The sequence below is a fragment of the Passer domesticus genome, chromosome 18 (assembly GCF_036417665.1).
Source record: "Passer domesticus isolate bPasDom1 chromosome 18, bPasDom1.hap1, whole genome shotgun sequence".
Classification (NCBI taxonomy): domain Eukaryota; kingdom Metazoa; phylum Chordata; class Aves; order Passeriformes; family Passeridae; genus Passer; species Passer domesticus.
The window spans coordinates 9382028-9407444 of NC_087491.1; the positions used below are offsets into that span (position 1 = coordinate 9382028).

The window sequence follows — 25417 nt, forward strand, 5'->3', positions numbered from 1 at the left end:
CACGTGTTTTCATCCCAGCATTATCTCAGCCCCTCGCTGGCCGCAGCTGGGCTTCGTGACACGGTCACAGCCCCGCGGCAGTGTCCCCTGCGGGGCGAAGGGATGTGACACTGATGGGAGGCAGTGCCAGCCCCCCATGCACAGCCAAAGGGGGGCTGGGGACCCGGGCACCTGCTCTCGGCCCAGCAAAACGAGCCTGGGGGACAGCAGGGCTGCAGATCCCACTTTAGAGAACCTCTGCGATATAATTTTGTTTTCAGAGGCAGAGAGAAAGGGGCAGAACTGTTTGTCATTCATCAGCCCCCCGTGCTGAGCACTGCGTGCCCCAGCCCTCCCCTGCTCTTCCCTCCTCACACGCTGCTCAGAAACTGCATCCCAGGGCCGGGCAGTGCTGCTGACACCACCAAAACCTGGACTTTCATGCCTCAGCTCCCTCTGCAGCTGAAATAACACCAGCTTCCCAGGGCCTCCCAGCCCTGCAGCTTTATTTCCAGCGAGGATGGAGCCAAGGCTCACATGTCCAGCTCTGCCCAGGGCACCAGCAGCTCCTGCCCGGGCAGGAAAGGATTAACAAAGCTGCCAGGCTGTGATAGGCTTCCAACTGGAAAGTTTACCAGGCAGAAGGATGAGCCAGGACAACATGGGCTATTGTCCTGCTTTATCTGGAGCCAAAGAGGTCAGAGGGGACTTCCTGGACATCCTGGGAAAGGGGACCCAGCCCAGCAGCAGGGCCTTGCACTGCCCGTGGCAGCCCCACACCTCTGGGGGCAGCACACAGAGAGATCCAGCCCTGATCCCTGGGGGCATCACACAGAGATCCAGCCCTGATCCCTGGGGGCATCACACAGAGATCCAGCCCTGATCCCTGGGGGCATCACACAGAGATCCAGAGATCAGGGCTGGATCTCTGCTCCCTGGGGCAACACACAGAGATCCAGCCCTGATCCCTGGGGGCAATACAGAGAGATCCAGCCCTGATCCCTGGGGTAACACAGAGATCCAGCCCTGATCCCTGGGGGCAACACACAGAGATCCAGCCCAGATCCCTAGGGGCAATACAGAGATCCAGCCGTGATCCCTGGGGGCAATCCACAGAGATCCAGCCCTGATCCCTGGCGGCCACACAGAGATCCAGCCCTGATCTCTGGGGGGAACACAGAGAGATCCAGCCCTGATCCCTGGGGGCAACACAGAGAGATCCAGCCCTGACCCCTGGGGGAACACACAGAGATCCAGCCCTGACCCCTGGGGGGAAATCCACACTTTAAGCCTGCCCAGGCACCGAGCTCCAGCCCTGCTCCCTGCCCAGGTCACCCTGCAGTGCCAGGGGGGCCAGGGCAGCTCTCTCCACGGCAAAAGGATGTGATGCTGCTCCCTGCAGAGGTGTCCCCAGCCCCGGTGACATGTCATGCAGGAACCACGTGGCACTGCAAGATGTGCTGTGAAACTCAGGGCTATGCATCCCTTTGCTTGGGACATGCTGGAATCAGAGGCAGGGACCTGCTGAAATCAGAGAAACATGCTGAAATCAGAGGCAGGGACCTGCTGAAATCAGAGAAAAATGCTGAAATCAGAGGCAGGGACCTGCTGAAATCAGAGAAAAATGCTGAAATCAGAGGCAGGGACCTGCTGAAATCAGAGAAAAATGCTGAAATCAGAGGCAGGGACCTGCTTTCCAGCAGAAATCAGCGTTGCCTCTCTGGACTCTGAAATATTTGGGAATGAGGCTCTGCTTTGCTCCATGTTTGAGTCTTAGGGCAGAGAAATCACAGCCCACCCCTGGAACTGCTTGGCACAGCTCGAGTGCACACAACAAACAACAGCAGCACTCATTTCCAGCCCTCCCAGAGCCTCCAGCTCTGTCTGACCTCTGCAGAAAGATGCAGCTCTGTTTGATGGGCAATTTTCACCATCCCTCGGTTGACCACTAAAGATGGTTCCAGGGGAAAAACACTTCTGATAATGGATAATAAATAATATAAGGCAGGAAGGCAACTGCAGGGGTTTAAAAATAGCCAGTCAGTTTCCTCTCTCCTCTCTTGGGAACCTTCTGGGTCTGAAAAGCAAAACACTCAAGGCAGGGTCAGGAGCCCAAGTTCAGGATGTTTGCTCTGTGCAGCTAACCCCAAACACTCAGCCGTCAGGGGCAAGGCTCTTGAAAATCATGAGATTCAAAACAAATAACTTTTCAGGGCTTATTTGCCTCTAAGCACACAGGTGAAAGAGAACGGGAGGGATCACACCCTCAGGCTTCCCTGCAGAATCCTTGAAGGTCGAGAAATTGTTGCAAAATGTGATGAATTGACAGGCACGTGACTTCAGGGATTTAAGAAAACGATCAATGCTTGAGTGACTCATTAAAAAAAAATATATATACTGTCAATTTGCACTTGGCAAACTCAGCCAGAAACTTTTCACAACACACTGAGCTTTTCCATGTCATCTGTAAATGTCCCATGGACTCTGGCAGGCCCAGGAATTGGGTGCTGAGAAATTCACCAATTTTTGTCTTTCCACCACTCTGAAATCAGCTCTTGGCTGGATGAACACAAACCCCACACCCAACACCAGAGCAGCTCCTCTGCTGCAGCCTCCAGCCTTTCCTGCAGGGTCAGTAACGTGAGAGGGTAACACAGAGGAACTTTTGGAAACTTTAAGCCAATTTTCTGGTTTGGGAATCAATTTGGGTCAATCTGTTACAGTCAGGACCTGCAGATTCAGACCTCAGTTAATAACTGGGCTCAGCCTGGACCCCAAATTGTCTCTGCCCAGCTCGTGGTGTCTGAGCATTCCCTCAGCTGCATCCTCCAGCCCTCCTTTGCTTTTATCCCTGCTCTGCTGCTCAGTGGGGCTTTCCAGCACGTTTCCTACAGAGCAAAACTCACAGTGACCCAGCTCCTGTGCTCAGTGTTACTGTGTTTTTGGGGGTTTTTTTGCCATCGAGTGAGGCTGCCCACCCCAAGGCATGGCTCACAAACACTCCCACGGGAGCTGCTCCTGCCTGGCATCACCTGCAAACACCCCAGTGCTCCTGCCACCATCCTCAGGGCAGTGCCAGCACCCCCAGGGCACTGCCAGCACCCCCAGAACACTGCCAGCACCCCCAGAGCAGTGCCAGCACCCCCAGAGCAGTGCCAGCACCCCCAGGGCAGTGCCAGCACCCCCAGAGCAGTGCCAGCACCCCCAGGGCAGTGCCAGCACCCCCAGGACACTGCCAGCACCCCAACAAACCCACATTCCCTTTGAGGCTCAGTGAAATCACAGCAGGAGCGATGCCAAGGGCTGCAAGGAGCTGATCCCAGCCCCGAGCAGGGAAGGCAGGAATCAGGATTCCCTCACAGGAATCACCCTCACAGGAATCACCCTCACCACCCCACACTGAGCCCCTCTGCAGCATCCCACAGCCCCAGCTCCCACTGCTGGGCCAGCAAAGCACCCAGGACCCAAACCAGCAGCCCCTGAGGGGAACTGGGCTGCTTCATGTGGGAGTTGCAACACGACCCAGCCTCTGTCCCAGCTCTGGCACCAGCTCACAAGGCGAGTCTGTGTCAGGCTCTGACATGGAGCCCTTAGCACTTCCTTCTATTGTGCAGCTGGGGAAGCCCTTCTGCTTGCTGTTTTTAAGGCATTTTGGGGGAAAAGTGCTACCCAGTTACAAGAATTACTAACTGGAGGTTAGGCATTATGTGCTAGATCAAAACTTTTTGGGCATTCCGATTTTAATAGGAAAAGACTTTTGTTTTCACTGCTGAGGATCAGCTGGAAGGTTATTTTATAAGAAGAAGAAATAATAATAATAATAATAATAATAATAATAATAATAATAATAATAATAATAAATAAACAAGCAGTACTATCTCTTCCACTTCAGGATGAGGGAAGCTGGAGCAAGAAGGGAAAACAATGTCACTGCTCTGTTCATACATTCTATACAGAGATGTGAGATTGGGTCCCCCCAGATTTGGGGACCAACAGACCTCAGACCTTCACAGACCCAATTCTCACTCCCAGCATGATCAGTGCCCTGATTTAACCAGATTTTAGATGAGAGCCACCCACCACTTGCCACAGCTTACAGCAGGCATGGATTTCAGATTCTCTGCTGATTATTTCAGATCCAGGGCAGCTGGATCTCTCTGCCTCCAGGCTTTGGGCATTCTTTGGAGCTGTTTTTGACAGATCAGGCACTGTGAACTCTTTGTGCTGGCAGGGAGGGAGGCTGGCTCGGGCTCTCCTGCCCCTTGTGCCCCTGGTGCCCTTGCCCAGCTGCAGCACCCCCTGCTCCCCCCGGGGGCAGCTGGGTTCATTTGGGAGCACATTTCTCCTCCACACCCCCATTAACACAGCCAGGCAAGCCCCTCACTACTGTCAGCTCCCAGCAGAGGAAGCACAGCAAATCCCAGGGCAGTCAGGACCTGAAAGCCTCCATCCAGCTATTCTGTGGTTCATTTCCTGCAGCTCCAGGCACGGCTGGGCCACGGCAGCTCCTGCCCAGGCTGCCACCTCCCAAAGCTCAGCAATCATTCCACAAGCCTTGCAGACTCAAGAGCTTCCAGGAATATTTCTCCTCCATCCTGCTCCTTGCACCACTCCCTTGGCCGTAGCAGAATCACAGATTTTTTGGGGGGGTTGGGTTTTTTAGATTCAAACAGGTTTGGGTTGAAAGAAACCTTAAAGATTGACCTAAAGATTGACCTAAAGATTCAACCCCTTCCTCTAGCCCAGTTTGCTCCAAGCCTGGCCTGCAACACTTCCAGGGATCCAGGGGCAGCCACAACTTCCTTGGAAAACCTGTGCCAGGGCCTCCCCACCCTCACAGGGCACATTTTTTCCTAATATCTAATCTAAATCCACTCTCTTTTATTTTAAAGCCATTGTTCCTTGTCCTGTCACTCCAGACCTTTGTACAAAGTCCCTCTCCAGCTCTCTTGAAGCCACTTCATGCTCTGGGATGCTAAAATTGCCCCAGAACCTTCTCTTCTCCAGGCAATTTATCAGGTATTTGAGGAGCTTCCATTAGGGCAGCAAGCAACAACACAAACATCTGTTTTCCAAACTTTCTGACCTCTAAAAGCTCATCAGAACAAGGCCAACATGTGAGGTGGGGGGAGATCAAGCCACTTTCTCAGAAAGAAGCAACCACAGCACGCTTCAAGCAGGCACCTGGATTCCTTCACAGAAAAGAAAATACTCAGAAAAATAAGATGCAAGATACAACTGTTAATACCAAAATATGCCCAAAAAGCACCGAGAGAGCTCAGAGCGTTTTGCAAGGCACTGCTGGCAGGGGGATGCAGGGCCCAAAGCTCACAAGACACCCAGGGAGTTTTGTCAGGGACATCCCCACACCAGGAGGAAGCTGCAGCTCCCTTTTCCCACGTGTTCTCCCTTTTCCCACGTGTTCTCCCTGGATTCCAGAGTTCAGCAGGCTTTAAGCTGCTGCAGACACGCCAGAGCCCCTCTGCTGAGCACCTTTATTTCTTGAGCTGTTTGTCTTTAAAGGCAGCTTTTATCTCCCCATCACCTTTCTGCCAGAATGTTTCAGTCAGCTCTTTTAACAAATACCACCTAAGGTGCCCGCAACCAAAAGGAAAACAGGAAAAACATTTCTCCCTGTTGCTTAGCAATCAGCGTGTGGCGGGTTCAAGCCTCCCAGGTGCTCCGTTATTGTAATTTCCATCCTTGCTCCTCTGCAGAGCAGCCAGGGAAAGGAAAACCACGGGTGGGAAAGAGGGGAAAGGTTATGGAGCCACAAAAAATTGCAGGGAAAGGTGGGAAGAGGTGTAGCCCCTCAGGATAAGGGAAACTCAGTTGTGAAATCAAGCTGTTCCTTCTAATCTGCCAGAGAAAAAATTAAATGAAATAGCGAGATTTCATTTTATATTGAAAAGACACAGGCACCACCTGGGTGGATACAGAGCAGAGCTCTGGCTCTGCTCACCTCTCCAAAGCACATCCAAGGGCAGGCAGTGCAATTTTCCACCCACAACAACCAGCCAGAATGACACGTTCAGCTGAGTCGTGTAAAAGGAGAATCCCAGAAACGAGAGGCTCTGCAAACTGATCCACGGAGAAATCCCAGTGGATAACAGGAGACTTTGCCGGGCAGAGCAGCTCTTCCTCCTCCTCCTCCTCTTCCTCAGCTCCTAGCCCAGCCCAAGCCCAGCCCTGCTGCAGGGACAGGGACACCCAGCTCACCTGTGCCTCCGGATGGGGAATGGGACTGGCCTGTGCGTGCAGCCAGGAGAGCAGGAGGGCAGCTTTATCCCAGCTGTATCCCAGCTTTATTCCTGCTTTATCCCAGTTTTGTTCCACTTTGTTCCAGCTGTATCCCAGCTGTATTCCAGTTTTATTCCAGTTTATTCCAGCTTTATTCCAGTTTTATCCCACTTTATTCCAGCTTTACTCCAGCTGTATTCTAGTTTTATTCCACCTTTATTCTAGCTGTATTCTAGCTTTATTCCAGCTGTATTCTAGCTGTATTCTAGCTTTATTCCAGTTTTATTCCACCTTTATTCCAGCTGTATTCCAGCTTTACTCCAGCTGTATTCTAGCTTTATTCCATCTTTATTCCAGCTGTATTCTAGCTTTATTCGAGCTTTATTCCAGTTTTATTCCACCTTTATTCTAGTTGTACTCCAGCTGTATTCTAGTTTTATTCCAGCTTTATTCCAGCTTTATTCCAGCTTTATTCCCACTGTCTCTCCTGGGCTGGGAAGGCCAGGAGAGGCTCCCCCTGCCCACGTGACAGCACGTGCAGGGCATCCCCCGGGGACATGCTGTGACCCCACACTGCTGTTCCCCTGGGGACAGGGATGCAGGCTGGCGTGTGCCACCAGCCCAGCACGCTCAGACTCAGCTCCCTGAACCTGCACAGCACCAATCTCTGCCCTGCTGCTGGAAGGACGTGCCTGGACACACACACAGGGGAGGGAGTGATGCCACAGAGCTGCTGAGGAGCCCAAGAGAAAAGTGATGCCATAGCACAGGCACAGGGAAAAAGCACGTGGGGCTGATTCCTTGCACAAGATTATATTATGTCCAAAGGCCAGCTTGAAAATGGAGCCAAACAGGTTGTAAGGTGCTGAGTTGATCTGAAGAGATACAGGTAGGGAAATAAAACAGATTTGCACAAAGTTGTCCCAGTATAGGAATAAGGTGGAGCAGATTTAAATGCCAGATCAGGGGGATAAACAAAGCCACAGCAAAGCTACACACACAACATTAATAACACCAATAAATAACTGAGATTACTGAAAACAAGAAACCCAGTTAAACAGGAACAGAGCCCCTTAAGAGGGGATGTGAAAAGGATGTTCCAACAATGGTCCTGTATCTCCTCTGACCGCACAAACGTCAGGGAAAGCATAAATCAAACCCCAGACACGTCGGGAGGCTGCAGGAAAGCTTGGTCTGAAGTGAGGAGTGAAACCTTGGAGCCAGGCTCCAGCAGAGTGAGGAGCTGGTGTGATTGAAAGCCAGGAGCCAAGAGAGGAGCCAGAGGGCCGGAACAGCCTCGGGGATGAGGGAGAGGAGCTGCAGGAGGAGCAGCAGAGAGTCCGGCAGCCAGCAGTGCTGACACTGCGAGGCCCCTGCCAAATCATCCCGGCCAAATTCACCACGGGCTGGGCAGGGATGCAGTGAGTGGACATGAAAACATCGTGCTGTAACAGCCTGAGCACACACTTGCTGGTGTTGGCCACGTGAGAGCCAGGAAAAGGGGCTGGCAAGAGCTGGAAAGGGAAAGTTTCACTGCCCGGCCCCGAGCTGGCTCTTGCAGAGATGAAACAAACAGTGACATGGCTGAAAAGTCAATTAAGGATTGGAAAAGTCTTTCAGTATCCCCAGGTATTGTTAGGCGCTCAGACAAAGGATGTTTAAAAAAAATTATTTTCCCTTTGGTGATTACCACTTTGAAACGTTTCCGCTCCACATTGTTTTAGAGGGGGAAGTTATTCCAGGGCCTCTCTCCACGGCCAGCAGAACTCTTCTTGTTGTGGGGGTTTTGGCACGGAGGAGCAGTGCTCTCCCAAACAACACCGTGTGCCAGCAGCTGAGGGGCCAGGTTTGTCCCTCAGAAACATCAACAAACTCATCAAGTGCCACCAAGTCACACCACGGCTGGGTCTGGCCACAGTGCTCTGACCCTCCCAACTTTTTACTCTCGAGTCCATGATTTATGTTGTTTTTCCTTCAAGCCTTGGCTCTGGGAATCACATTGAGTGCCAAAAGAATTTCAGGTTTTATTAAAATAAAAGGTTATCCCATGAGCACTGAAACTACTTGTGTTGCTTCCTATGGTTTTGTGTCTCAAGACCGGTTTTGGTGCCTAAAAATGCACGAACTGAGAATGAAAATGTTTTTGCGGTTAAGTGTTTGTAAAAGCATCTCCCACGTGGATTTGCTGGTGTCTAATAATACATGAACTCATGCTACAGATGTTTTGGGGCATTTACAGGATTCTTTTCCTCCTCTCAACCTTCTCATTTCATCATCTCTGCATAATTATCCGCGAGCCCTCGGCCAGATCTGCCACGCAGGGTTCAGGAGTCATCTGGGGAGAGAGGGCACAGCCAGAGGGACACCGTGACAGCAGCAGCCTGACTTTGGTAGGAAATTAGATTTTTAAGCTCTTTCTGGCTCCCTTAACTGCAGGGAAAACAGTGAGGAAACACAGCCCGAGCTCCTGCAGGAGGGTCAGGGAGCAGAGAGTGGGACAAGCTGCTCCCCGAGGGGCTCACCCAGCCCTTCACAGCAGTGGAGCTTCTCCCCTCTTTGGCACAGAGGGCACAGCCTGATCCATCCCTTCCTGAGCTGCCAGCACCATTGCATTGTGACTCTTTAACCCCAGCAGGGAGGATCAGACCTGCACTGAGGTTCATTTCCCAGTGCCACGCGGGCACGGAGCACTGTCAGGGTTTCCATGACACGTGGGCACGTAACGCGGTGGCACAGAGGGTGCCACCCAGCCAGGGCATGCACTGAGTCATCTGTCACAACAGCCAAACCCCTGGGGAGCTTCCCTTTCCCCCTCCTTGCCCCAGCCCTGGCTGAGAGTCACCTCTGACAAGGCTCCTGCCCGGGACAGGTGTGCCAGGGCACAGCTGGCACTCGAGAGCCCCTGGGAATGGAATTGTGCCACAGGTCTCAGACAGGGTCTGGTGCCATTCTGAGGCCGGCTGGATTGTCAGCAGCAGATTATAGATAAATGAACAGCTGGGGAGGGCTGGGAGGGGCAGTTCCCCCCGGGGCTGTGGGTGCAGAGGTGTCAGGGGAAGGTGGAGCTGAGCCCACTTCACTTGTCCTCTCCTCCCCTGTGCTTCCTGCATGGCCAAACAGAAAGGGAAATCCGGGATTTTCAGCTGCTTTTGATTCCCTCTCGCTCTGCACACAGCTGGGTGGGGAGGGATCAGCCTCCATTTCCTGCCTGCAGACAGCTCCAGGGCTGCCCAGGCGGGATCCCCCCGGCCAGGGGCTCCCCGACCACGGCCAGGACACTGCCAGACCCCACAGGGCTGGAGCAGCTCCTCCATCCTTCTTCCCCTGCCCTCAGCTCCTCTCCCCAGAGCCCCCAGAGGTGCCTCCCTGCTGCTCTGCTGGGCCAGCCCAGGCTCTGGCACCACAAACCACACTGCCCCTCCTTCCTCCTCGGCTGCAGTTTCTAACTCACACTCGGTTTCCAGTATGGGAAGGAGAAGTGCTGGGAGGGCACTGTGATGAAAGAAAAACCCCTGACTCTCACAGCAATGCACACGGGAGCCTAAAGGGAGAAGGATGAGCAGGAAGGGGTTATTAAGGGAGATTTTGGGGTGCTGCTTTCCTGGCAGGCAGGAGAGGAAGCCCCCTCGTGTCAGGTCAGCACTGCATTTCCCTGTCACCAACATCACAGTGAGACACTACCAAGATTGTCACACCCTGTCCTCCCAAACAGCTCCTCAAGACACCCAAACCAGCCCTGTCCCCCCAAACAGCTCCTCAGTACACCCAAACCAGCCCTGTCCCCCCAAACAGCTCCTCAAGACACCCAAACCAGCCCTGTCCCCCGAAACAGCTCCTCAAGACACCCAAACCAGCCCTGTCCCCCCAAGCAGCTCCTCGATGCCCCCAGGTGAAGGGCTGATGCTCACAGCTGCTCTCTGGGAGCTCACAGCACCCGAATTACAAAGGCAGCTGTCAGCAGGATGGGATTGGATGTTTCCCACTCCTGGGCTGTCAAGTGGAAGCAAAAAATCCCAAGTCCTGCTGCCAAAAGCTGCTGCAGCCCCAGCACAGCCAGGGACAGCCCCAGCACAGGCCCAGAGAAGCCAGGAGAGGAGTGAGGACACAGGGCTGAGGGGATGCCTGCACAGAGGTGACGCAAGAAAATAAATCAGATTTTGGATCAAACAGCCTTTGAGGTTCCTAAAGTCAGGCCTTCACCAGCATCTTTATGGAGGTGGTGCCCCAAAGCCTGAGCTCTGGAGCACAACACTGGGATGCACCACGTGCTGCCCTCTCCAGACACCACGAGTGATGCCACGCACAGGAGCCCAGAGTTAAAAATACCAAATATCACAAGTCCTGCCCCAACAGAACCAGCAGCCCTGCCTGTCCTGTTACACCATTATCACATGATGGGGCAGGCAGGAGGACCTGGGGCAGCAGAGCCAATCCTTCCAGCACTGCTGACCCCACAAAGCTCTGCAGGTTGATAAAAGAGCCAACCCCAAGCTGCACCTGGCTGTCCCCCCTCCTTGCAGGGCTTTACCACCTCATGAGCAATTTCCAAAACCAAAGATGCTCTTTGCATCTCAACAGAATTTAACAGCCAGCAGTGGGCAAATCGAGCTGATACAGGCCAGGGCTTTTCTCAGCAGTATTTGGAGCTCCCATGGCTAAATCCAGCCCTACCAGGGTGCAGCAGTGGTGCCTGTCTGTGCTTGGCAGTGCCCCACAAAAGCAAGCTGCTGTGTCCTGCTGGGGACAGCAGCGAGCAGCGAGGGGCAGGGGATGCTCCAGAGCCGTGTGATGGCTTTGGAGCCGAGCCCAGAGCCCCGGGGCTCATCGGGGCTGCCCGGGGAGCAGCCCTGCAGGCTGTGTGTGACAGGAGGACGGTTCAGCAACGCCACGGGTCACAGGAGCACACACAGCTGGTGTCAGCAAGGAGCAGTGCCATCACCCCTGTGGTGGCAGCCACATCCGAGGCCAGGCAGGGTCCAGCCCAAGGCGTGTCAGGCACACTCAGGATTGCCACTCTCAGCTGTCTCTGCTGCTGCACAGCCCCAGGGCTCCCTGAAGCAAGGGGTGATGACATGGGGTCACCTCGGATGGAGTCCCTGGGTGGGAGATGCCCGCGGTTACACCCGTGCTCTGCTGTTATGTGAAGGGTTGTGACGGGGCAAACCCTCCATTTCCCCGGTGTTTGCAGCTGGCACACTCTGAATCCATGGCTGTGGTGGTGGCAGCCTTGTCCCTGCAGGACCTGGAGGGGATGGAGCCAGGGGCAGGCAACACCCACACCTCCAACTCAGCACCTCCGCCCAGGGAGGGCAGGATGGCCAGGGGCAAACAGCCCGTGCTCTGGCAAGGACCCAAAGCAGGCAGCAAGCAGCGTGTGCTGTGCCAAAGCAGTCAGCAAGCTGGGTTTGCCTTATTTGAGCACACTTGGGATGGCTGGCAGCGCTCACGGCACACTCCTGCAACAGCTGCTTCTGCCAGTGCTGCACCGGGACAGACAACAGCAAATTGCACCGACAGGCCCTTAACTGAACCAAAGTGTCAGCAGGCAGCTGCTCCGTGGCCGTGAGTCAGGGTGCCCAGCCCCGGGGGCAGGGATGGAGCCTCCTTCCAGCGGCACATGGCACCGGGAGCTGGCTGTGCAGGGATGGAGCCAGCACTGGGATCTGGCTGTGCAGGGATGGAGCCAGCACTGGGACCTGGCTGTGCAGGGACCTGGCTGTGCAGGGATCTGGCTGTGCAGGGATGGAGCCAGCACTGGGACCTGGCTGTGCAGGGATCTGGCTGTGCAGTGATCTGGGTTTTCAGGGACCTGGCTGTGCAGGGATCTGGGTTTTCAGGGACCTGGCTGTGCAGGGATCTGGCTGTGCAGGGATCTGGGTTTTCAGGGACCTGGCTGTGCAGGGATCTGGCTGTGCAGGGATCTGGCTGTGCAGGGACCTGGCTGTGCAGGGATTTGGGTTTGCAGGAATCTGGCTGTGCAGGGATCTGGGTTTGCAGGGATCTGGGTTTGCAGGGACCTGGGTGTGCAGGGATCTGGGTTTGCAGGGATCTGGGTTTGCAGGGATCTGGCTGTGCTGGGGTCTGGCTGTGCAGGGATCTGGGTTTGCAGGGATCTGGGTTTTCAGGGACCTGGGTGTGCAGAGATCTGAGTTTTCAGGGATCTGGGTTTTCAGGGACCTGGGTGTGCAGGGACCTGGCTGTGCAGGGATCTGGGTTTGCAGGGATCTGGGTTTGCAGAGATCTGGCTGTGCAGGGACCTGGCTGTGCAGCTGTCTCAGCAGCTCCCAGAGCCACCAGAAAGGCTCTGCTGATCCCACGGGATGGTCAGGATGGAAATTGAGAGCAGAGAGAGAGAGAAGGCTGAAAATGCAGGGAGAGATCCCATTTCACTGGAGAGAGGGAAAGTGCAAAATGCAGAGCCTGTACCTCCGGGAAAACCATGGCTACAGAGTAAAAGCTGCAGGAGGAGCAAGTTCTCACATTGCCCTGAAGCTTCAGAGAGAGAAGTTGGTGCTGAAGGATGGGGAGGAAGAGCAAAGAAGCACAGAAACACTCTAGGAGGTCACCTTGAACCTCACGCTCCTAGCTAGGGACAGCTTGTAATGCCCCCAAAATCAGAGGGTTGACCTGGATGTGCACCAGCTGAGGATGTGGCACAGGGCGTTTTACCTCATTTTCTCACAAGCACTGACCCAGCCAGGCCACTCAGGAAAAAACACTGAAAATAGACGGACTGAACAATTACTGGAAACATCAGCTCCTTCTGCCTGCAATACAGAGAATTAGCAGAGCTTTAACTGCACCAGCAGCTCTCAGAGGGCAGCAGTGAGAGCTGGCCAGGCAATTCCAGCAGTGAGCACACGTGGGGTGCCCACCACAGACCCACTGCTGAGGCCACACACGGGCAAGGCACAGGCGTTTGGTGAGCACCAGGCACCTCAAAACCTGCAGCCAGCCTGTCCCAGAGGTGACAGAGTTCGGGCAATAATGACAAGCCCTTGGCCAGCACGAGCCCCAGGACAGGCTGTACCCCAGGGAGCGGCGTCAGAGGCTGGCTGAGGCTCCAGAGGTCTGTGCTCTCACTCTGCCTCAGCAGCCCTTGTCTGCATCAACAGCACCCTGCTACCTGCTTATTTGTACTAACCCTGGTATTACTGGCCTGGCACTCCCAGGGCTGTATTTCTCATGTTTATTCAGTGTGGGAACACGAAGACTCTGGTTTTAGCACCACTGACCCAAACAGCAGCAACAGGGCACCCTTTTCCCCACCCCTTTTAAACCAGTGTAAGGGCTCAGCCATCACACCAACTCTTCCCTCTCTGCAGCCTCACCCAGGGCTGGAAACAGGGATTGCCACCACCCCAAAAGCTCCTGGGACAGCAGCAGCCAGAGGCACAAAGCAGCGTGTTCCTGGCCTCACGGATTCAGAGCTGGACGGGCACAAATGGTGTGGGATGGGCTCAGCCCTCAGCCTGGCCAGGGCAATTCCCAGAAGTTCCAAGACTTTACAGAGTCCTCCTAAACCTCTGCCCTTACAGATGAGAATTAAACCTGGGAGTCTTTTTCCATAGTTTCTAATTACCTCCAAAGAAACCAAGCGATGATTTGCCTGAGGGAAAAGGAGAGTTTGGCCAAGAGCGGGGATCGAGGGATTTGTTTTTAACTGCAGCCGTGGTCAGGAAATGGTCCTAGAGCTCATTTTCAGCTCCTCCCTCTTGATAACATCTCCCATATGCACGCAGTGGAAAAGAAACAGCCTTTGATACAGACACGGCAGGCTTTGATTCACCACGGGGCCGTTGGCAGCTATCACTTCAGCCCGGGATTGACACCAGCATCAGCTCCCTGGCCCCGTTTGACTCCCAGCTAAAGCCTTTCCAGCCCCGATGGGGGAAGTAACACCATTCCCAGCCCGTCCTGAAGGATTAATTGGCTATTTATGCAGCACTCCGAGGTGATGCCGCTGCTGCGGACAGGAACAATGAGGGCGGAAATTAGGAGCTCATTACTGCTGGGCTGAAAGTTTTCTTTCCATGTGCTACAGGACAACGTTTCACCCAGGATGCCCGGGTTGCAGGCAGCTAAAACTCTTAAAACTCCGCCGAATGAGGTCTCAAATGCGGCAGGGAATAAGCCTGTGCTACAGCTAATCATTGGTTCCCATCTCCAGCTCCTCTGAGCCTGGCTCTAAGGTCAAACCAAGCTTTTATCTTCTCCTGTATTTCAGTATGCTGAGGGGAAAAAAAATAATATTGGAGGAATAAATTAGCATGTGAAATGTAATTTAACTAATTAGCTCACTGGAGTGGAAAATATTTGCTAACCACTTTGAAGTCAGTCCGACTGCACTTATTAGGACATCAGAGAGGAGAAGGGAAGGAGGCAGAGATGGGGAGGCCGCCCAGGACAGGCTGCGGGGGCTGCAAGCAGGACAATGAGATGAGCTTTCCCATCGCTTTCCATCCTCACACGGCGCTGTGACCCTGAGTGGCACCGGCCTGGCGTGCCCTGGGTGCCCAGCCGGGTGGAGAAGGCAGGCAGGCAGGAGGGATGCGCGGGGAGCGGGCAGCAGCATCCCGGGCATGGCTCGCTGCTCCCTCCCAGCCCCGGCAGGGAGGGGATGTCGCCAATTGAGGTGACAAACAGAGAGCCATAAAGCTCCGTGTGTCAGGGAAGCTGCCTGAGATGCCACAAAAGGCCGTTGAGTCACTTGCGACAGCCTGCTCATTGATTTCCCCACCTTCCACGCACAGAAACTGCTGCTCTTTTATTAGCAAAGCTGTGGAAATCCCTCCCCATCACAGCAAAAGAGGCAATTTTGCAATTGCTGTGGCTGAGTTATGAAAGGGGGGATTGACAGCCCCACTGGAAGTGATCAAGGGAGGCAGAAATGAGAGCCTTGTGTGCCTGATACACAGCTCCACACTGAGGGAAACCTGGGGGGATGCTCACCCCCACCCACCCACTGAACCTGGGCATGAGCACCTGCCTGCTGCTGAAATGTGCCCCAAAGGAGACCCAGGCCATTGCTGGGGCACTGCAGTTTCCCTGGGAAACAGGAAAATGAGATGAGATCCCAACAGAGTTTGCTGCCCTGGGAGAAGAGACTTGACCCAGAGGTTCCAGTTTTTGTGAGGTGTCCCCAGCCTGGGCTTTGCCTTGCTCCTTTTTGAAGTCAAAGCCTTTCTCCCTGGGAATCCAGCCTGAACAAGGTCAGTGGTGTGCTCGGTGAATGTGTTTGCAGCAGGAGCAAAGCCCATTTTTCCAGCCAGGCCCTCCCACAGGGATGGCCCAGATGTGACTGACACAGACAGACAGAATCCTGCAGAAGAGCCCCAGGTAACGCAGCCCCCAAACTTTCCCCAACCTGCCTGTGTCATCTCCAAGAAGAAAGGAAATTAACGAGCCTGAAATAGAAATTAAAAGCCTGAAATAGAGGGGGAAATGCCAGCACTGCTCCCTCCCTGCTGCCCACGCAGACCGGGAAGCGCCGGCAGGAGATGAGCAGGGACCTGCGGGTGGGTGTGAGACTCCAAACCCTGGGGGAATGTTTCAGCTCGGAAAGAGGAGCTTCTCCATCACCCCACAGACAAAAACGCCACTCAGGATTTCCCTGCTGGGGAAATTCCCAGTCTGAGTTCTGCAGCAGATGGAGATCCCAGCGATGGGACCCGCTGTGGTCCTGCTTCCCAGGGATGGGAACTGAGCCTCAGAGCAGGGCCACGTGAGCATGGAGAGCAGAGCAGCCCCTGACCCAGCTCCTGCCAGACAGTGCCCACCCCTGGGGGTTTCACCCCACTCTACCCAATGCAGGAGAGGGCAGGGGGTGAAAGCACCAGTGAGCAAGGCTGGGAAATGTGAGCAAGGCTGGGAAATGTGAAAATGGGGATGCTGGAGACCCAGCCCCTGTGTGTCCCCCCTGGCAGTTGGAGTTTCCCAGGGAAGCCCTAACCTCTCCTGTCCTGCACTGATGCCCCAGCCATGACCTGAGCTCTGGGGACACCCTGATGTGCCAGTCATCACCCAGAGCCTCACTGCCAGGACTGGCTGTCACCCAGCAGCCTCCAGAGGGCTCGCAGGAATTGTTAAAAACCCAACCAACCAAATGAGAAAATAACCCAGCACCAACACACTGCACAGCCTCCTCAACAATTATTTCTATTTTCTGCTAAAAACCAGGAACAGGACAAGCAAGCAGAGGTCCCTGAGTGAGCCAGGCCAGGGCATTCCCCGTGCCTGGCCCCAGCTGATGCCCAGAGCAGGGAGGGAAGCAGGGAAGCCTCCACCTGTGTTGGGCAAACCCTGAGGATCCCCCTCGCTGCAGCAGGGAAGTCCAGCACCGTTTGCACTGCTGAGCGGCAATGGAGAGGCCCTGCCACAAACCTGGAGAAATCTGCTGCTTGGGAAGCGAGCTGAAGGAGAATAAAGCACCCAGGCACTGCTTCACCCGCTTCATCCCCCGCTCCCACCCTCCCTCCTTGCCAGGAATGCTGCAGGAGGCACCTGCCCACCCCGGCACACCCCAGCAGCTCCGCAGTGGCCGTCACAGGTATCCTCATTATCCTCATTAGTGCAGCAACACCGTGGATCCTGGCAAAGCCCCCCGGGCTGTTTCTAAAAATAGGAGGCTCCCTGCAAGTCCCTGTAGGGATACTCAGGATGCTGGGCATCCCAGCCCTGCAGGAAAGTGCTCCCTCCTCCCCTGGAACTGGGCTCGTTTATGTGCTCTCATTTCACCTCTTTAAACACACAGACAATGCTGAAGAGAAGGTAGCAGTGATTGTGACAGAACAGTTGGTGGCCATGGAGAAAATCCAGATTTAAGGCTCCTGCAGTGACACTACACGCCCTGAGCAAGAGATGGGCTTTCCCTGCTCCAAAAATCAAAGCAAGTTTGGCCTCAAATTTTAGCAGCACCTGGATCACAACCAAAACCCTCACACAGGTGGGACACTGACCACTCACCACCCACCTGCCCTAAAAAGCATCACCCCTGATTTGGGCTCTCCAGTAGCTTTATCCCAGGGTCCCTCATGCACAGCAGATTCGGGGGGTGTTTCTGCGAGGGGCAGAGCGAAGGTGGCAAGAGGAGCCCTCAGCAGGAATCCCCTGACCCACATTGGGAAGCCCAGCCTCCCTCAATGCTGCAATCGACACCAGTTTTTGCGTGGTGAACCAAACCCTGCAGCTGCAGCAGAGCGGGAGGGCAGGACCGCAGCGACAGTGACAGCGGGCAGGGCAGCCACCAAGGTGTGTGAAGGCAGAGCCAGGACACACAGCCGCCTCCACCCCAGGCCGGCAGGGCAAGGACACGCACAGCAAACACTCCCGAGCCACAGCACGGCTCCTACTCGGCGCAGAAAGGCTTCCCCTCCCTCCCAAACCCCTCCTCTCGTTTTGGTGCCCTGGCTCTGGCAAGCGCCACAGCCTCGGGACACTTGAGAGAGGAAACGGGTCACATCTGGAGGCGGTGCCAGCTCCTGGCACCGTCAACTTTGCCAGAAGTTCACCACCCCCGGCTGGTGCCGGGGTGGGGTCACAGCACCTCACTGCCCCTCGCGTGTCCCCTCCGTGTCCCCGAGCCGGCAGCTCCCTCGCCTTTTACTCACGTCGTCATCCTGCACGCTCAGGGGGATGTCCAACATGCACATCTGCACAGGCTGCACCAGAGCCTTCTGCACGTTGAACAAAGGTTTAGCCTCCATCTTCCCGGGGATGGAGGGGCTGCTCATCCTCCTCCCTCTCCTCTGCCGGGAGCAGCTCCAGCCCAGGCGGCGACACCGATCGGAGACCTCTCTCTCTCTCTTTTTCTCTCTCTCTCTCCCCCCGTCCAATTTTGTCAGCACATCTTGCCAACAGCTGCTGCTTCTTGCCGCTCCTACGAGCTCTTATTTCCTCCCTCGCGAATCAAAGAGCAGCGAGGAGCTGTGCCGGGGGCTGGGCGTGCGCGGCTGGGGAAGCAGCCCCGGCCAGCCTGCCCCGGCTCCCCGCCTGCCCCCCGCTTCTCCTTCCTCCGGGGCTGAGCTCGGCTCCGGCTCTGCTGGGCCCCGGGGAGCTGCCCAGCCTCATCCACATGCGAGGCACTCGCCGAGCCCTCGCATTGTCTCGGAGGAGCACAACAGGTCCTGCTGCTGGTGGGTTGTGGTTGCGATCACACCGCGTCTGCGGCACTCGCAGCCTTCCCCCCTGGCTGTTGTGACAGGCAAACAGGCAGAGCTGGAAGGATGAGAGGGTGTGAAACACACGGAGGATGAATGGTCGGAGATGGAGCCTCCCCCTTTCTTCTCCCGTCCCTGTTTTCCATTGTCAGAGGCAGGTTCAGCTCAACGCCTTCCTGTGCTCCAAGGACCACAGTGAGGCTTCAATAATTCACATCCACGGCGTGCTGGGGAGCCTTGTGGCACCGAGAATGCAGCATGGCACTGAGAGACCACCAGTGCTGCTGATCACTTCGTTCCTAGCACAATTGTGTGTGGATGGTTTTGCCCAGGTGAGCATTCCCAGCTGCCTTTCCCACCAGAGAACCTGTGAATCCCAACTGGAGCTTTGCTGAAGGAATCACGGCACAAAATTGGGTGTGAAAAGCACCTTCCTACAGAATTTTCACCAACAGCAGCAGTGGGGTGGGTGCCTCAACACGGAGCAACTGGTGTTGTCACCTGCAGACACATCACACGGATTTTACTGCTCTCACAAACAGGAGGGACCTGGGCCGAGCCCCTGAGCCACCACCTCACCCCAACAGCTGCAGAGGCCAGGCTCAGTGGCAGGGGTGACACCAGGGTGTCCCTTCCCAGCGAGGGCAGCAGGACAGAAACACTTTGGTGGGCCAGGGGAGACACTGGGGCCAGCCACACACCCAACAGAGGGACCAGGGAGAAACGCCAGTGAAAATCCCAGATGAACTGGAGTGATGTCCTCACACTGCCCTTCCTGCCGGGCCCAGCAGGGGTGATAAATGGGATGAGCAGACCCTGCTCTTCCTGGGTGCTTTGTGGGTCCCACTCCGAGGAGCCTTGCAGGGCAAAGGTCCGGGGCTGTGCAGCCTTTTCCCAGCTTTCCCAAACGCAGCCGCTGCCCGAGGCCACAAGGGCGGCTCGCAGCACGCCGGGGTGTGGGAGCGGAGCCCAGGAGCCCCGCTGAGCCAGGCATTCCTGCGGGCTTAGGTAAGCCGGGCTTGGCAGAGCCCCGCTCAGCGCTACGCCAGCTAAGCCGGGCTGACTCATCCGCGCAGCAGCCAGAGCCAAGAGCCGGGCTTCGAGGGGTCTCACACGCTCACGGACCCTCCGTGCCCCTCGCAGCTCCCAGCTGAGTCCCACACTCAGCTGGGAACTTCCCTTCCTGGGGGAAATGCAAGGATGAGGAAAGCAGCCCTCGCCTGCTGCAGGAATGGGAGCTAATGGGCAAGCCTGGAACAAGACCAAGTAGGGATAAACCCGCCATGAATTAAGTTTTAACTGGAAATTAGGCGGATTTTTCATCCGCCATATGGCTGAGATGAGCAGCAGCGAGGACAAGAAGGCAGCACTGCAGCAGCCCCAGGAATGGATTTGCAGGAGAGGAAAGAGGGGAGATCACAGCTGGAGCACGTGCACAAGGCAAAATTCCCAGGGCCATGCCCCAGCTGCTGACTGAAAGAATTTTGGCAAGTTTTTTCAGGGCAGAGAGGCAGTGCCCCAGCCCTGGAAACTCCCTGGCACAGGCAGTCTCTGTCCTGCTCCTTCTCCATTCCTTGGTGACTCAGTGCAAAGAGCATTCCCTCTGAGGACTGTCCCACATTTCACCAGCCCCAAACCCTGCCCTCAGCACAGGCAGTGCCCGCAGCTCAGCTTCCAGGAAAGGTGATTCAAGCTGTGCCTCAGCCCCAGCTCAGGTTACTCACCTGCCTGCAACAACTGGTCAGCAGAGCTCGGCTTTCCAACAACAGCTCTCCAGTAACAAGAGGGCTTGGTCAGCTGAGATTGCAGCTTCCAAACAGCCTGAGAAGGACACAGATTTCACACTCAAGTGCCAGAGTCTCCAAGGGCTACCATTCCCAGGAACTCATCCTGTTCAGCAGCTGAAGTGTACTGTGGGAACAGGAATCTCTGCAGAGGTGGTGTGGAGGTGCAGGAGCCCCATCACCTGCTGGTTCCCTGGTTTCTAGGGCTTCCCTGGACTTCCAGGGCTAGGGACAGACTCAGAAGCTGTCACACACCTCTGCCAGGGCTCAGTGTGCTCTGCTGGCCCACACAGCCCAGTGACCTCCCACCTGGCAGCCACAGAGATGCCAAAAGGGACAATCCTTCTGGGAAAGTGACAAACCACGCAGGCAGGCTGCAAAGGAAAGTAAAATTCCAAGTGCAGAGTCCCAGGAGGGACACCAGGCAGAGGAGCAGCAGCAGAGGTGGAGAGAAGAAGAGATGCTCCAGAGATCCATCCCAAACCAACAGGAACGGGACACGGTGGGTTGAGGGGACCTGGGAGCTGCTGAGCAGGGAATGCTTTGGTCAGAGGCAACCAGACAGGTGTTGTGGGCATTCACACAGCCCCAGAGATGGTGAGGAGCCTTCCCCTCCTGTGCTGGGGCCAGCTCATGCATGTCCACCCACCGGGGAACAGAGCTGTCCCTCACTAAACCAGCAGCGTGGCTCTGAACCCTTCCCACTGGCAGATCTGCAGCAGAAACACAAAACAAAACCCCACTGTCAAAGCAGCCCAGACAGGATGATCCCACGCAGATGTTTGAACGACAGCTTCATCCTCCTGCTCCCCCAGTCTGGCTGACGTGAGTGCAAACCCTGCTGGGATCCCAGATCTGCCAGCAGGAAACCTTCCCCGTGCAGGGAACACAGAGCAAACACCCCCAGGCTGCAGCCCCGCAGCAGCACGGGCCAGCCCTGCCCAGGGAAGGGGAAATCTTCTCTGGTGCTGCCTCTGGAGGACAGGGAAGCCCCAGCACTGATGTTTCCCTGTTTTATTTCGCTCCGGAGCTTTGTTGTGGCAGCTCCAGCTGAGCAGATAAAGCCCATCAGTGCTTAGCAACCATTACTGGGAAAATACAATTTTCCAGTAAGAGTCTTGGCAGGAACAGAGCAACTGCAGGGCAAATTCATTGCAATTCCCATGCTGGGTGCATCCTGCTCCCAGCCACTCTGCTGCTGCCCCGGGGAGAGAACGGCTCCTGCACTGGGATGTGCAGCCACTCCTCAAGGTCCAAACAGCCTCTGCCACCCTGCAAAAACATCACTTTGAGCACCCCACGACTGAACCTCTGCACAGGTGAATGCAGCTTTCAGGGACAAGCTCAGGCACAGGAGGATCTCAGCACCCAGCACCGCTGAACGTTTGGGATGCTCCAAAAACCAGTGACCAGCCTCTCCCATGGAGCTGGGCATTCCTACACCCAGTGACTCACAAAGGGAGACTGGCTCCAGTGCTTGATGTCAAGCATCAAAGACCTCCACAAAATGAAAGAAATTCCCCAGGAATGACAATGGTGAGTTTGTTTTTCAAAGGAAATTGCAACTCCGTGCTCAAACATCGCAGCATCCTGCACCAGAGCACGGTATTTGAGAGAAATGACACAAAACCTGCAGGTTTATTTTCACTGTGTGAGGCTGATAGAAAGGCAAAGGGGAAAGAAAGTGCCACGAGGAGTAAATGGCAAATGGAAAATCCCAACAGCTCTTCCCTTTTGGCACTTCTCAGTAATAGAAAGAGGAAATCTGGTTTCAAAACCACAGAAATCCCAACCAAACAGCATTTCTCTGGAGAAATGTGGTGTTTACAGAAAGCCTGTGGGTAGGTTTAGAGAGGCAGACATGGAGATGGAGCCTGGTGGGACTTCCAGGAGACCATGAGCAGGTAGGATACCTATTTCCCAGTGAAAATCAAAATCACCTTGAGGTCCAAGAGGGATTTCTAATAGGATATACACAACCTGTCTCCTCCCAAACTAGTTGTGGGAATAAATCCCTTTGATTTGAACCTTGTTTTTAGGCATTTCTTTGGAGAAGCCACTGTCATTTCCTCAAAGCCCCTCCTGAGAGCAGGCACAGCCCCTGCTGCACCTCACACCTCAGTCTGGCATTCAGCATCCTGAATGCATCCCCATGCTCCCCAGAATAGATACATATGCAAAATTAATCCACAATCAAGCCCGTGCAAAGCACGAGACAGCCTTTTAATAGTGCAGAGCAGCAATTACCAGCGTGGAGTGAAAGCCAACGAGCATTAAAGGCGGGGTGCGGGAAAACCAATCCACTTTCCTTGGGATTCCTCCACGCGTTTGCCACACACTTGAGGGATTTCCATCTCCACGCTGCCCTGGGGGCTGAGGGTGCACGCCGGGAGCCAGCGTGTCCCCGTGGGCAGGGGGACATCCCCTGCGGTGCCCGGGATGCAGCTGTGCCCGGCCGGTCTCCATGGAGACCGTCACCGCAGCAACGGGGACCCGCCGTGCTCCCGGGGCGGGAGGGGATGCGCGGGGACCGGGAGCACGGCTCCGGTGGGAGAGGGAGCAGCGGGAGCCCGCACACCTCCCGATCGGCGGGGGAAAGGGATCTGCTGCCCAGGCGCTGAGCCCGGTGCCCGAGGAGCCGGGAATGCCGAGCCCGGTGCCCGGGGAGCCGGGAATGCCCAGCTCGGTGCCATGAGAGCCAGGAATGCCGAGCCTGGTGGCATGAGAGCGGGGAATGCCGAGCCCGGTGCCCGGGGAGCCGGGAATGCCGAGCCTGGTGCGGGAATGCCAAGCCCGGTGCCCGGGGAGCCGGGAATGCCCAGCTCGGTGCCATGGGGAGCCGGGAATGCCAAATTCGGTGCCAGGGGAGTTGGGAATGCCGAGCCCGGTGCCAGGCGTGCCCTCTCACGGAGAGCACGGCGTGGGCACGGGGAGCGAGCCCTGCTCGGGGCTGCCATGGCAACAGCTCCAGGGGATTCCGCAGCCTCCCTCCCTCCCTCCCTCCCTCCCTCCCTCCCTCCCTCCCTCCCTCCCTCCCTCCCTCCCTCCCTCCCTCCCTCCCTCCCTCCCTCCCTCCCTCCCTCCCTCCCTCCCTCCCTCCCTCCCTCCCTCCCTCCCTCCCTCCCTCCCTCCCTCCCTCCCTTCCCGCGGAGCTGGGGACAGAGATCGGCGTGGGAACACCCCTGGGGATGCTCCAGGAGGGGATTCCTGCCCTTGCACCGCCGCACAGCCGTGCCAGGAGCGCTCACACGCAGGGTGGGGAAGGAGCCCGTGCCCCTGGGCAGACCCCCACTCCCTGCTGCCCCCGTTCCACCCCCGAGCGGGGGGAAGGAGGAGGACGGGGCCACACAGCTCCCTGCAGTGCACGGCAGCTCCCGCCGCCCTTCCCGGCGATGGGGGGAAGGATGGTTTCGCCCCAGGATGGTTTCCCACCCGACTGAGCCCTCCCAGTGACACTCCGGGGTGTCCCCACCCCACCTGCACCACAGGGGAGAGCCGGGCGTGGCTCTGCCGCCGGGAAATCCCTGGCACGGGGCCCCCAGCTGCCTGGATTGCCGGGCTGGCTGTGCCCCTGCACGCTGCCCCTCTTGCCAGGCTGGGCACACACCCCAGCCCTTGCTCCTGGCACTGCGGGACAAGGCACACGCTGCCACATGTCCCCTGCAGCTCCAAACCTAAGGAGAAGCCTCATTTCCCCAAGCTCCTGCTGGCAGGGGAGCTGCAGCACAGGCAGCCTGGGGGCAGGAATAAGCTCCCAAATGCCAGCACATGCTGTCCCCTCCAGGGCCAGCGCTGGGCACTGGCCTTGCAGGGACCAGGCGGGCACAGCACAGGTGACAGCAAGGCTCAGCTGTGCCCGCACCAGCCCAGCAGCAGGACCAGCTGCAAATATCTTTGGTGGAGAAGAGAAAGATGCCAGGGGGAACCAGCTGGGGGTATCAGCGGGGCAGGACATGGTCACCCGTGGTGATTTTTCCATTTTGGGATGCTCCAAAAACTAGTGACCAACCTCTCCCATGAAGCTGGGCACTCCTGGCACCCAGTGACTCACAAAGGGAGACTGGCTCCAGTGCTTGATGTCAAGCATCAAAGACCTCCACAAAATGAAAGAAATTCCCCAGCAATGACAGCAGGCCAGAGCAGCAGCTGCCTGTGGCAGGACCAGGCTGGCAGCAAGGCCAGGGCACCTCTCTGGGCACAGGCCTGCAGGCAGCCAGATGTTTGCCAGATGTGGGGCATCCACTGATTCACCCACTTGGCCGAGTGCTGGGCAGGGCTGCTCCCTTCAGCACATTCTCCAGGGCTGAGCTGGAGCTGAAATAACCCAGAGGGGGGATTCCAGCCTCCCCAGCCCTGGAGCTCGCTCTGAGGGTGCTGCTCAGCCCAGCCCAGCTCCTGACGTGCTGTAACCACACCAGAGGTTATCTGCAGATCCACGCCGTGCTGCCTGGCACACGGCAAGCCCCGGGCTCCAGAGATAACAGACACGGCTTTGGCAGCCTGCAGCTTTCCAGCCCTGCACCCTGAGCCTCCCGACCCTCCCTCTTCACCCCGTTCTGCAGCCCCCAGGGATTAAGGAATTCTCCACCACGTGCAGCCCCCTCTCTGGCACAGCCAAAGGATGGGAAACACTCTCTGCACGGCCAGATTCCTGGAGCGGGTGGATTTTTCTGGAAGTTTCCCTGCTGCTCCCCCACCCTCCCGCCGGGACAGCAAAGGTTCCAGTGGCTCTCCTGGCTGTGCAGAGCTCTCCCTGCTGGGTCAGACCGGAGAGAGGCATTCCAGCCTGGAATCCCCTGCGGGAGGGCAGGGACAGGGCAGGGCGGGACCGAGCAGAGCCCGAGGCTCTCAGCCCTGGTGCAGACAGCCCAGAGAGCACAAAGGAGCTTCCCTGACCTCCCGGGGGCTGGGGGCTTTTCCAGTGCTGCCCTGTGCAGTGAAAGGTGCAGCCCACCAGGGAGGGGCTGGAGCTGGCTGCGTGCTGGGGACACCCCAGAAATTCCTGAATGAGCCCATCCTGCCGAGCTGCTGATGTTTGCTGGCAGCAGAGAGGAGGGCAAAGCCCCCCCAGGCGCCACAGAGCAGCACCTGCTCTCAGCTTTCAGGCCAAGCCATGGTTTTTGACTGGAGAAAGGGAAAATTGCTGATTCCAGGGATTCCTGTGCACCAGCCCAGCAGCAGGGATGGGAGCAGGGGACATCCAGCACTTTGGGACAACCAGGGGTGGCAGCAGGATCCTCAGTGGGATCCCAGGCA

The 25417-nt window shown here is 56.4% G+C and overlaps 1 protein-coding gene across 2 annotated transcripts in view; it reads right to left on the reverse strand.

Moving 5' to 3' along the window:
* The window catches only part of RALGDS (ral guanine nucleotide dissociation stimulator), a 58101-nt gene that overhangs the window by 24093 nt on the left and 8591 nt on the right, over positions 1 to 25417 (reverse strand). Inside the window, exon 1 of one of the 2 annotated variants that reach the window (XM_064393993.1) lies at positions 17829 to 18217. The exons of the other annotated variant lie outside the window; for it this stretch is intronic. Coding sequence (XP_064250063.1) covers positions 17829 to 17951 — 123 coding nt within the window. The 5' untranslated portion in view covers positions 17952 to 18217. Of the gene's footprint in view, positions 1 to 17828; positions 18218 to 25417 lie in introns of those variants that run through there. 2 annotated transcript variants of the gene reach the window in all.